Source organism: Camellia sinensis, chromosome 2 (genome assembly GCF_055761805.1).
Source record: "Camellia sinensis isolate YWXY chromosome 2, ASM5576180v1, whole genome shotgun sequence".
Lineage (NCBI taxonomy): Eukaryota > Viridiplantae > Streptophyta > Magnoliopsida > Ericales > Theaceae > Camellia > Camellia sinensis.
In genome coordinates, this window is record NC_138962.1 from 212,442,013 (window position 1) to 212,455,551 (window position 13,539).

The window sequence follows — 13,539 nt, forward strand, 5'->3', positions numbered from 1 at the left end:
TTCCTTTTGATTAGAAGAACATTTGTCCAATGATGATGTCACAGAGACCCTCTTTGAGTTGGAAGATGGCGGCTAGGTTTAGTTCAACCCAGACATAAAGGTGTTGACCCCTGCAAATTGGGTGTCGACCCTTTGCTCTGATTTTTCTTTCCTGAGTTGATTTACATGTGTTCCTGGTGTCGACCCTTAGCTAATTTAGTGTTGACCCTTGTGGCTAAAGTGTATACTGCTTTTTGGTGTCGACCCTTTGTTCTGGAACACTTAACACTCTTGAGGATTATTCTAATGTCGACCCTTGGACCTGTGTTAGACAAAGATAGATTTTTGCAACCAAGAGCTAATGCTTATTTTCTGATATCCCAAAAAGTTATTGAAACATAATATTCTAGAGTCTCAAAACAATTAGAATCATGAAGCAAAAATATTAATTTGAAAACTTCAAATAATCAGAAGAATAAAATATTCATCATTAATCAAAATCAATAGAAATTCAAGTTTGAGTAACCTTAGGGCTAACAGAACCAACTCCCAAGTACTAGTTTTCTGTAGAGCAGACAACTCATCATCCATAACTTGAACCCAATGAGGATCCCTAAGAAGCATGGACACGGACACGTGACACGACACGAATATGACACGGACACGCCGACACGTTAATTTTAAAAAAATGCAGGACACGACACGTGGAGGACACCCATGAAATATATAATTTTATATATTTATTATATGTTATATATATGAATATATCATTCAAAGATAATAAAAAATGCAATATAGCACTAATTCCTATAAATTTATATGGTTTTTGTTTTATTATTGTATCTTAAGTTGTTTTGTTCAAACTTATAATTAGTTTCACATATGTATAATCAATAGACACATGTGTTTAAACAATTGACACGTGTGTCCTCCAAGTGTCCAAAGAGTGTCGGTGTCCGACACGGACACGACACGGATACGTCACCTTCTTAGAAGTGTCCGTGCTTTTTAGGAGGATCCTCACATGCCTTCTTGTAAGAATGAGGTTTTGAAAAAGAGAGAATAGTAGACAAAAAAGTATGATAGGAAGCAAAAAAACATGTATTAGACCAACCTAACCTGTTTGGAGGATGACGTGCTCGAGTAGGATATCGGTGTTCAGCAGGATCGGTGTCGTTAGAAGCAGGAGGAGTAGCAGTAAGGGCAGGGACAACCGGTGGAGGAGGAGCCTTGCGACGAGAATAAACTAATAACGGAGGAGGAGAAGAAGCCGAAGGAAGAGAAGTAGCGAGAGGTGAAGCAGGAAGAGAAGATGGAACAAGCGTATGAGGAAGAATGGAGATGTATTCATTAGACGAGACCTCAGAAGGAAATGGGTCAATGTGAACCAAATCCTCTTTTGAAACTGGAGCAATGAGAGGGGGAAACTGAAAGTAAGACAGATGTTCGAGAAAGGCAACATGACGGGAGACATAAAGGCAACGAGAGACAGGATCGTAACAGCGGTAGCCTTTTTGAGTAAGACTGTAACCCAAAAAGACAGACAAGACAGACCAGGCACTGAGTTTGGTCCTATCTTTACGAGGAAAGAGGACAAAACAAGCAGACCCAAAGACACGCATAAGGGAATAATTGGGAGGTTGGGAATACAGAACCTCATAAGGGGATCGACCGGAGAGTAAGGGAGTCGGCATGCGATTAAGGAGAAAAGTAGCGGTAAGAACTGCCTCACCCCAGAATGGTGCTGGAACAGAGGCAGAGAAAAGAAAAGATCGAGCTAAGGAGATGACGGTTTTTACGCTCAGCACGACCATTTTGGGCAGGGGTATCAATACAGGAGGTTTGGTGAATGGTGCCCAATTTGGCCAAATACTCACAAAATTCAGTTTTAAAGTATTCCCCACCCAGGTCAGACCGGAATGTTTTAATTGTGGCCCCAAACTGTGTAGTGATCATAGACTGAAAGGTACGATATATCTGATAGAAGTCAGATTTATGAGCCATAAGATAAAACCAGGTATAGCAGGTACAATCATCAACAAAGGACATATAATACGCAGAACCCCTTTTAGTGACAATAGGAGAAGGTCCCCAGACATCAGTATGTACAACGAAAAAAGGGGAAGCAGAAATAGAAGTATTGTTATTAAAAGGTAAAGCTATCATTTTAGCAAGTTTACACCCTCGACACTCATCAATTTGACTACGAGAAACTTTACCTAGCAAGCCTGATTGAGCTAAAGACCGCAAGCAGTCAACAGACAAATGACCTAAGCGAGAATGCCATAAATAGAACTGACTCGATTGAGAATCTAACTGAAAAGATGAAAGTGCAACGGGGGAGGTAGAATGAGGAAGATGCAGGCTTTCCACCACATAGAGATCTCTAACTCTACGGCCGGTCCCAATCTGTTTCTTGGATATCCGATCCTACACACAACAGACAGAAAAAGAAAAGATAACATTAAAACCAGAAGTATCAAGCTGACTGATAGAAAGCAAGCTAACAGACAGTTGAGGAATATAAAGAATAGAGGGAATAGTAATAGTAGACATAGCAGAGGGTAAAACAGACCCAATAGATTGGACATATATACCAGTCCCATTAGCAGTATTGATAGTAATGGGAAAGGAAAAGGGGATACAGTTTTGGAGTAAGGAAAGGTGAGGAGTCATATGATGAGAGGTACCAGAATTAAAGAGCTAGACAGAGGAAGGAATACCTGAAGAGGACCCAAGCAAACCTGAATGAAGAGATGTAAGAGCGGAGGCAGATGAGGATGGCTGAGAAGTGGAGAGGACGGCTGAGAAGTGGAGAGGACATGCTGAAGTTGTGCAACCTGAGCACTCAAAGAAGCCAAGTTAGGATCGGGAGCCAGAGTAGATGTAGTGCAAGCAGTAGGAGGCGGAAAGTACCCAAAGTAGGACTGCGGAATTGTGTCTGGGAAGATGGAGCAGGCTGATGTCCCTTCTTGGGACAGTTATTCTTCCAATGACCCCTCTGATGACAGAAAGCACACTCATCTGGCCCTAATGATCCTTTCTTGGGTTTCGTAGTGGCTTGAAGCTGATAAGGAGGTGGGGTCGATAACAAGGGAGGCTTGGCAGGAGCCAAGAAGACAGAATGAGGCAGAGTCTGACTGGCCGTCTTAAGACGGGTTTCCTCGAAGAAGAGCTCACGAACAATAGCATCCACAAAGAGAAGAGGAGATCGGTGAAGGATGCCACCTCGGATAGCCTCATACTGAGGGGATAGAGTCGTTAAGAACTGCACTAAATGATCCTGCTCCCGAAACTCAATATAAGCGTCCAGTATCTTGAGACTAGGTGGTTGCATAAGAGCCAATTGATCCCAGAGACCGGTCATCTCAATATAGAAGTCTTGAATAGTTTGATCCCGCTGACGAGCACTCTGAATAGTTGTTTCCAACTCATATCGCTTGGCAAAGTTGGACTGCTGATAAACACCTAGAAAATAATCCCACACTTCCTTGGTAGTACTGTACTTGGAAAACATCATTCCAATACGGTCATCCGTAGAATTATGAAACCAGGTCAGAAGTTGGACATTATCATAATTCCAAGTGTCACAAGAAGGCAGATACCCTTCCGCCTTCGAGTTCGATGGACGAGGAACAAAACCAGAAACATAGCCCCATTTTTTTTTACCAAGAAAATTCTTCATGACACTGGTCCAATAGGCATAATTGCTACCAGTGAGTTTACATTTGATGGCTTGGACTTTAGTAACCGACATTGTAATAAAACAAAGTTTGTAATAAACGGACAAGTATGGGGCTTGAGTGCAATATTCCTGAAATAGGGTTTTAAATAGAAATACCCAAGTTGAAGCACAAAGATCGCGAAGCAGACAGAAAGAGACTGAAGCTGAGATCGATCTTTAGACAGAGATTGCGAAGCACAAAGAGAGAGAGAGAGAGAGACTGAAGTTGAGATCCATCTTCAGACAGAGATCACGAGGAAGATGAACCAAATTAACCAGAGAGCCGAAGTGGATAGCTGCGAATCGAATCAAACAGAGATCGCGAGGAAGAGATAAGGGCCTTCACGAGACAAACCAGACGAACCAGAGAGGGCTAGGGTTTCGAACCTTCGCGAGTCTGGAGAGAGAAAAGTCGCTACTCCGATGGTGACATGCGAAGCAGCTAGGGTTTCGAACCTAGCTTTGATACCATGTAAGATTTCTGAACGAAAACTGTATATTAGATTGATATTTGATTACAATCAGTCCTTAGATTATATAGCCCTAACTCCTAAACCCAAAAGGAAAATACAATCATGCCTCTAATAGGATTTTAATACAATCGCACCTCTAATAGGACTCTAATATGTATAACCACAATCATGCCTAATTTGTTAGATTCACAATATATTCTCACAGTTTGGATACTCTGAAGGACTTCATTCTGATGTGGAAAATGGTAACTACATGTTTCTATGAAATATTCACTTTTCCTGAATTGATTAGGAATATTCACTAGCAGTTTATCAATTATGAAACAGTTGAACAGAGTGCCTAAATGGTTGGGTTTCACATAGAGTAGATAACAAGCTTGGGTTTCACAAACATTCATTTAAGTTACTTGAAAAATAAATAAATAATCCAACTTAGTTGAAAACGGGGCGTTCGAGAGGCAAAAATGTAAAACAGCCACTGAACCACTCTATGGATGTCAGGAGTTGCTTCCTCGTGACACATAGGACCTGTGGGGACAGACGAGATGTAATTAGTACACATAGGTTGGGAGTTGGAGTAAAAAATGCCTTAAACTTGGTCGAAAAAAGGCGTTTGGGGGGTGAAAATGCAAAATAGCCCCTGAACCACTCTATGGATGTCACGGATAGCTTCCTCGGGACACATAGGACTTGTGGAGATAGACGGGATGTAATTAGCACACGTAGGTTGGGAACTGGAGTAAAAAATGCCTTCAACTTAGTCGAAAAAGCGTTCAAGGGGCCAAAATGCAAAACAACCTCCAAATCACTTTATGGATGTTATGGGAAGTTTCCTCGTGACACATAGGACTTGTGGGGACAGACGACATGTAATTAGCGCACGTAGGTTGGGAGTTGGAGTCAAAATGCCTTAAACTTAGTCGAAAAAAAGGCATTTGGGGGGTGAAAATGCAAAACAGCCCTTGAATCACTCTGTGGATGTTACGGGAAGCTTCCTCGTGACACATAGGACCTGTGGGGACAGACGGCATGTAATTAGCACACGTAGGTTGGGAGTTGGAGTCAAAAATGCCTTAAACTTAGTCGAAAAAATACATTCGGGGGGTGAAAATGCAAAACAGCCTCCAAACCACTCTATTGATGTCACGGGCAGCTTCCTCATGACAAATAGGACATGTGGCGGCTTCCTCATGACTCTATGGGCATGTGAATATATTTTTGTCATGAGTTGCATGTATTTTACCTTGATGAAGAAGAACAACAAGCAACAAATTGGATGGAAAAGAAGAATAACATGGTTAATGAGGTATATGTTCAAAAAAAGTTTGGTTTTTTTGCTTTTTTAGCCTGTAGACCTTTTCTTTAGGAACTTTATTTTTGCTTTTAGTGTTGCTTTCTGCAATGAAGAGAGTATTGCAGAAGTATTTTTGCTTCAAGGAAATTTCTGTCTATTTTAGGCTCCATTTGTTTTGATGTAATATAATTTACACTGAAAATAATTTCATGTAGAATAATTTACATCTCTTATTTTTCAATGTTTGGCTTCAACTCTAATAGTTCAAATCACAAATCTCAAGGCAGGCTACCAGTTAGCTATTGCTCTGCTATTTTTACAAAAGAATAAATATATCACAGATTGTTTGAGGAACCAAAAATACAGTGAATCATAATGGCATGCTTCATCACCATGTAAACCAACCAATTAAGGAAAAGAAGAAATATAAGTTGAAACTGTGGGAGACCATTTTCTCTTTCGTTGTAATTAATATTTTCCCCTTTCATTATATTTATTATTTCTAATTGTTCTTTTTTACTGTGATGCTAAAAACACAAAAGGAAATTTTTGCCATAACTTATCCCTTCTAAGCACCATCATTTTAAACTCAAAGGGTACAACAACTTGAACAATTAAATGCAAACTTCAGCACAGGCCTTATATACTAAATACACATTTCTATTAGCTTACTATTACCCGACCTCATACTCAAAGGCCATGAAACATAGAGGAAAGCTTTTTTTTCACTACAATATCGTAACAGGTATGTACTTGGCCAGTGGTCAGCCACCAACCATCTCATTATATCATGCAGACACAAAGCATCAAACATATTCTCACATTAATCATTCTTTTAATAATGAAATAGAAATGCTTGCTAATCAAGTCCATGAAACTCTAATATGTTTATTTAGTCACCATTCATACTTCAAATCTCCATTTCAACAACAGTGGAGTTGAGGTGATAGGTGATTACAAGTCCAAAGGTATTGCTTATATACCCTTTGCTCGGGTTTAGGCAAGAGAGAGCGAAGTGAATCTAGAGAGAAGAAACCTTAGTTTCAAATTTAGAAGGTTCACCATTCACATAGTAAGATTTAAAAATGAAAAAGAAGACAATATGCTTCAATGAGAAATCTCTCTTCATGTGGGAACTATTTCCCATCCATTTTGCTAAAAAAACACTAAACTAAAGTCTTACAAGAAAAAAAAAACTTCCTGCACACACTCCAAAATATAGGTCATTATGATCATGCTTTTCAAACTATTCCCCCTCAAGGATATTATAACAGCAAAAAAACAAAAGAATCTTACAGCAACTATCCAAGTAATTTCCTTTCTAAAATAAGTTTTCTTGAGCAATATTTTACATACCTCTGGATGCACAATACCCAAAGTACCTATGCACTTCCCTTTGTAAATGATTCTAGCTTGTCCACCCAGAAGAAACCTCAGGCAATTGTTCCATAGGTCAATTAAAAGAGAATGTGTAGAAGAGGTAAGACTTACATCTGCATGTTGGGAATAGCAGCCTGTATTTATCCCCAGGTTTAGAAATGGTGTCCCAATTACTTTCATAACTCTGTCGAAAACACCTTAAACTTGGTTGAAAAAATATGTTCGGGGCGTGAAAATGCAAAACAGCCCTGAACCACTCTGTGGATGTTACGGGCAGGTTCCTCTTGAAAAATAGGACCTGTGGAGGTAGACAGGATGTAATTAGCACACGTAAAGTGGGAGTTAGAGTCGAAAACGCCTTAAACTTAGTCGAAAAGGCCGTTCGGGGGGCAAAAATGTAAAATAACTCCCGAACCACTCTATGGATGTCGTGGGCAGCTTCCTAATGACAAATAGAACATGTGGGGATAGACATCATGTAATTAGCACACATAGGTTAGGAATTGGAGTCAAAAATACTTTAAACTTAGTTGAAAAAAGGCGTTCGGAGGGGCGAAAATGCAAAATAGCCCCCGAACTACACTCTGGAAGTTGCAAGCAGGCTCCTCGTGACAAATACGCCCTGTGGGGACAGACGAGATGTAATTAGCACACGTACATTGGGAGTTAGAGTCGAAAACGCCTTAAACTTAGTCGAAAAAAGGCGTTTGGGGGGCATAACTGCAAAACAACCCCCGAACCACTCTATGGGTGTCGTGGGAAACTTCCTCATGACAAATAGGACCTGTGGGGGCAGACAGAATATAATTAGCACACATACATTGGGAGTTAGAGTCGAAAACGCCGTAAACTTAGTCGAAAAAAGGCGTTTGGGGGGGCGAAAATGCAAAAAAAACCCCCAACCACTCTATAGATGCCACGGGCAGCTTCCTTGTAACAAATATGACCTGCGGGGATAGACGGAATGTAATTAGCGCACGTACATTAGGAGTTAGAGTCGAAAACGCCTTAAACTAAGTCAAAACAAGGCATTCGAGGGGCGAAAATGCAAAACAGGCCCCGAACCACTATGTGGATGTCACGGGCAGGTTCTTCATGACAAATAGGACCTGTGGGGACAGATGGGATGTAATTAGCATACGTACAGTGGGAGTCAGAGTAGAAAACGCCTTAAACTTAGTCGAAAAAGGCCGTTCAGAGGGCGAAAGTGCAAAATAGCTCCCGAACCACTTTATGGATGTCATGGGAAGCTTCCTCATGAAAAATAGGGCATGTGGGGACAGAAAACATGTAATTATCACACGTAGGTTAGGAGTTGGAGTCGAAAATGCTTTAAACTTGGTCGAAAAAAGGCATTTGGGGGGGCGAAAATGCAAAACGGCCCCCGAATACTCTGTGGATGTTACGGACAAGCTCCTCGTGACAAATACGCCCTGTGGGAGCAGATGAGATGTAATTAGCACACGTACATTGGGAGTTAGAGTCCAAAATGCCTTAAAATTAGTCGAAAAAGGGCGTTCGAGAGGCGAAAATGCAAAACAGCCCCCGAACGAATCTTCCAAATACACAACTCCTTCCTTTTGAATCTTGCACCTGCCCACCACTGCATTAGCTTCTCAACAGATTTAGGGATTGGCCAGTTCAACTCCCACCACTTCAACACCCTCCAAATCAATCGGCAGTGCAATAGGACATGGTTAACAGATTCCGTATCCATTCTGTAGAAAACACACAGAGTACTAGCATTAATGTCCAGTACTCCAGTTCTCTGCAAAATAGCTGATGTCTCTAATATGCCTTTCTATGGTGACATTGAACCTAGATTAGACGAAGCTAATCACATGTCTTGTGTCCGTAGACACAGTTTGATTGATCAATGGTGACATTGTCTTTGTGATTATCAAGAAAAGTTGTTAATTTTTAAAGCTGAAAAACGACAATGCTCACAAGTCATTAGGCTCCATTTTGAGCACTAACTTGGGAGAATAAGAGATGCCAAATGCTTTGAATTGTTTGTTGTAGTCAAAATTGCTAAGACTAGTCACAATGCATGTCACAATGAAAACAAGTTTAGAATTAAAATCATGTGTATTAGGCTTTATGAGTATCTTATGAATACTTGAGATGATCCGGTTTTTTCATTTGCTTGTTTTTACATTTTTCATTTTTCATTTGCTGGTTTTTACAAAATAGACAATTATGCTTTTCAATCTAAAATGAGGGAGACAATACATAAACATGGTTCTCGAATGTCCATGTGTTATTTTCCTAACATTCAGTGCTATGCTGCATGATGTCCTTGGTAGATTATTTGCAACCTTGTTAAGTTATGGTTTCATGCTGCAGGCTGTTGAGGCTGCTATGACTGCAGCAAAGAGCATTGTGGATATGCAGAATGTGGTTGAGGAGGACTTAGAATCTTCGAAGGAGGATGATATGGAAGGATCTGCAGTTCAAGGAGAAAGTGAAGATGAGAATGATAAACTGCGTAAGGCTGCTTTGGATAAATTAGAGAAGGCTAGTGAATATAGAATCCTTGGCCAGGCATGCCACAAATATGAGAATTTAAATAAATTGTATCTTGGGTTTGTCTTCTCTTGGATTTCAGAGGTGCATAATTTCCTCATTCATACCCTCCATATTTGTTTACGGAGGTCATTCGTCCTTTAAATTCTCTCTCCTTAAACTAGTGTTAGTTTCATCAATCCATGATTCTGGGAGGATGGAGTGTGTACTGATTTAGGCTTTACTTTTTTTTTTTGTCTGTCCTCAAATTTCTATCTCATTCTTTTTCTGAGTTAAAAATTAAAATGGGGCACTAGTTCTACCACCGATTACGAAACCTACCTCCTTTTCTGCTACTCTTTATTCTCTTGGATCCTATGACTGAATTTGTTCGGTAATTGTTTCTTGGGGTTGCTGTCTGAAATATTGTTGGGATGTACTTTTGTTTAGTTGAGTTGCTTTAATTCATTTCAAAGTGTCGGTTTTACTTATTTTTTGGTGCAACTTATGGTGGTGTTTATGGTTTTTTTTCTTCTTTTTTTTTTTATTTTGAGAGTTTGTGCCAGTGTGTTTGGTGTAGTTTTTTTTTTTTTTTGTTGTTTACAATTTATGAGAAAAAAAATGACTTAAATAAATTGATTATTGGGAAGGTGAAAGGGTGTGTGAAGATTTTCGACTTTTAGCTTTGCATTAGGAAGTGCGTTAAGAGGGGGTTCTGATTTTGTTCAAAAATATGACTTCATTGCAACTCAACTTTTTAAAATATACTCTTTTTATAATTAATTATTCTCATGAAAACAGCATTCGTTATACACAAATTGACATGTATGGCAGATGAGACTTCAGATTCTTTATTAGTGTACTTTCTCAAGAAGTTAATGATTATGCATACTTGTGTTTAGAATGGCAAGGGTCAAGGTTTTTATACTTCATATTGATATCTTTGGAACTGCACTTTTGGGAGTAAATTTAGTGTTCACTGCTTGTTATTACATCATTTAGATGATTGGATGATGTAAAAATTTATGTATTATTGATTGATGTATTGATATTTATTACAATGATTCATGATTCCTATATATAGAAGAGGGTGAGTGTGTAGTAGGTGAGGAGTAGGTGAGGAGTAGGTGGAGAGTAGGTGAAGTAGGTGAATTTTAACAGCCCCCCGCAAACTCAAGGGGGATAGGAACTAACCAACTTGAGTTTGGAGAGAGTAACAAAACAAGAAAATACATAAAAATAAAAGAGGATAGGAGACACTGTATGGTCGTATCAGACCGTTGGTGAAGCCACGGTATGGTGGTGTCATAACGTTGTAGAGGACACTGTATGGTCGTGGCAGACCGTTGGTGAAGCCACTGTATGGTGGTGTCATAACGTTGTAGAGGACACTGTATGGTTGTGGCAAACCGTTGTAGCAGATAAAGTCTGGACAGTTGACGAGGTCACACCAGACCGATGGAGAAGCTAACCGGAATCAAATGTCGGGACAGTTTAGGGGGTCATGTCGGACCAATGAAGGAGCTAACCAGAATCAATGTCGGGACAGTTTACAGAGTCTTGTCGGACCCATGAAGGAGCTAACCGGAATCAATGTCGAGACAGTTTACAGAGTCTTGTCGGACCCATGAAGGAGCTAACCGGAATCAATGTCGGGACAGTTTACAGAGTCTTGTCGGACCCCTAAAAAGTCGCACCCTCAAAAGGTGTGCCCAATCTTTCAAAAGGCGTGCCATCAAAAAGGCGTGCCCAATCCATAAAAAGGCATGCCATCAAAAGGCGTGCCATCAAAAGACGTGCCATCAAAAGGCGCGCCCATGTTGTCGTCGAGGGCCGAGCGGCGCATGATACGCGTGTCTGCCTCTTCGTCAGGGTCTTTATAAACTGAGGCGGAGGCTGTGCTTGGAAGCATAACAAACTAGTTGAAACCTCTTCGTTCTCTGAGAGAGAAACTCTGTAATACTCTGTTGCCCAGAAAATGGCTTCGTCTTCCCGTGGTCTGCTCACTCTCTTTCCCGACCTCAATGAGTCAACAAGAGAGATAACTGGTGCGGTGGCCAGTGAACCTCAACCAAATACCTCTGTTTTTGCTCCGTTGAACTTTCCGATGCGGTCGGTGGAGCAAAAAATGGCGGTGCAAACTGATATTGAGGCCAATCAGTATACTTTGAAGTCATGTGTGGAGACCATGACGGCGGTCACAAACTTGTCACACCGGCTGCAGAGTAGGACAAATGAGGTGCAGCAGCTAAACGCCCAACTGGCTCTGCTCCAACGCATGTATAAGGATGCGCGAGCAGAGATAAGTGTGCTAAAGGCGGAAAATAAGGAGCTGAAGCGGAAGGCCACTGTGATGTTCCGATTTGGAGGTCCGCCATATGCTGCAGTGGAGGAGTATGAGGGAGTGAACGTGCTCGGCGGCGTGGAAAACACGGAGGCAGCACCGGCAAGGGCCGCTCAGGACGGAGGCAAGAAGAAGAGACCGGCGGCAGAGTAGAGAAGAAAAATCCCGCCTGTGGATGTGGTTGTTTGGGTTTGTTGTTTTCTTTTTTTTTTTTGTTTTTTTTTTTTTGTTGTTGGTGTAAAATTGTGATCAGGGCGAAGTCCCGATAGAAATAAAATGAGTGTATTGTGCAAATCCGAATGGCTTGAAGGTACAAGACTGAGTAGAAAAATTAGATGGAATGAATTTTTTTTTTTTTTTTTTTTTTTTTTTTTTTAAATAAAAAATTGAGGTTCAAGGAAAAGTTGGGCTGTGGAAAGAAGAAAAAGAAAAATTAGCACCCACGTGAGTTCCATCTAATTTTTATATATATAAGATAAAAAAAGGTTTGGACGGTGGAAAAATATTTTAAAATAGAAAAAGGTATATAATATAATTATCTCTTTGAAACTATATGCTGGTGTTGAACAAAAACGTGGGCCAAATTACCAATACCGCCAATCTTGTAGACATCCTGAAGTGGGAGACGAAGAGGCTTGTCTGATGGCCTCTTGGGCTCTGTAATCATGTCGAGGGCATCAAGAAGGGTTGGGCCCTTGTACCAGCCAAATGCACCAGGTATGGCACATGTCCCACCAAGAACAGAGGGGAAAAGGGCATCAAGAACACGCTGCCCAGTAAGAAGAGGAGTATCAGCAGCAAGCTTTGACGCAACAGGCCTACGAGTTCGCACAGGCCAAGTCTGAAGCATGGCTGGTATGGATAGCCAGAAGATAACGCCGTCGAGATTCCCATGGGTGTTGGAAGCGACCAGATCTACACTCATCTTTCGTGATTATATACAGGAAACGATTTCAATGAAGAAAAACAGTGATGGTTCTATCGATCAGTACCCAGAAAAATGGCGTAGAAGAACACCTAATCACCAACCCTAGATTTTGGGTCAGTATGCGAACAGCAGAGAGAGAGAGCTCGCAATCGCAAGAACGCGAGCGAATGATTTGGTGTAACCAAGGAGAGAGAGCTTTCTTGCATCAAAGGCCCAATCAATTCCTTGAATACCCACAGAGGCACACGGTGGTGACTCGGTGCAGAGAGAGAGAGAGCTTCGGAGATGAGGCTGCAGGTGGTGTTGGTCGCCGGTGACAACGACGGTGCCTGGAGTGGCAGCCATGGGCTGTGAGCAAGCTGGGTTTTGCCCCCGAGAGAGAGAGGATCAGATTCTGATAGCGTAGATCTTATTTAGAGGAAAATTTGTATTTGTTGTTACAGGATCGCCGGAGATGGCTTCAGCTTGCGTGAACAAGATTGGAATGTCGCCGGATAATTTTCTGGACCTTCCGCCTACTTATCCTTCGTACGGTTGGTTGAGTCCTCGAATCTCATGCAGCCGAGAGATTCCTGACGACGAAGCATCGAAGATCACCGGAGGAAAGCTGGAAAATAAGGACGTTGCTCCGGAATCGTCAGATCCGGAAGTTTCTGGGAAGGATTTTGGTGATTTCGAGTTCAGACTTGAAGATCCGGTTCAATATTGACAAGGACCTTGCAGTGATCAGCATCGAGGCCAACATCAGAAGAGGTAGGGTGGCCTTTATTGACAGATTCCGAGGTGAAGAGGAAACTATCCATATCTAGACTGTGTAAAAGCAGAGATTTGAAAACAGAGAGAGGTTTGAATTGGTTGAGACCCGGCGGGCGGTCAAGGCAAGGTTGCCGCCCGCCGGAAGGCGAAGAACAC

The 13,539-nt window shown here is 41.3% G+C and overlaps 1 protein-coding gene across 8 annotated transcripts in view; it reads left to right on the forward strand.

Moving 5' to 3' along the window:
* The window catches only part of LOC114257538 (uncharacterized), a 76,686-nt gene that overhangs the window by 19,872 nt on the left and 43,275 nt on the right, over positions 1-13,539 (forward strand). For 2 of the 8 annotated variants that reach the window (XM_082916862.1, XM_082916864.1), the window contains exon 2: positions 9,197-9,394. The exons of 1 other annotated variant lie outside the window; for it this stretch is intronic. Coding sequence is in view for 6 of the 7 variants with exons in the window: in XM_082916864.1 (XP_082772990.1) it covers positions 9,197-9,394 (198 nt within the window). In the remaining variant the exon portion in view is untranslated. Of the gene's footprint in view, positions 1-7,342; positions 9,395-13,539 lie in introns of those variants that run through there. 5 more of the 8 variants (XM_082916858.1, XM_082916860.1, XM_082916863.1 and 2 more) reach the window with 4 other exon arrangements.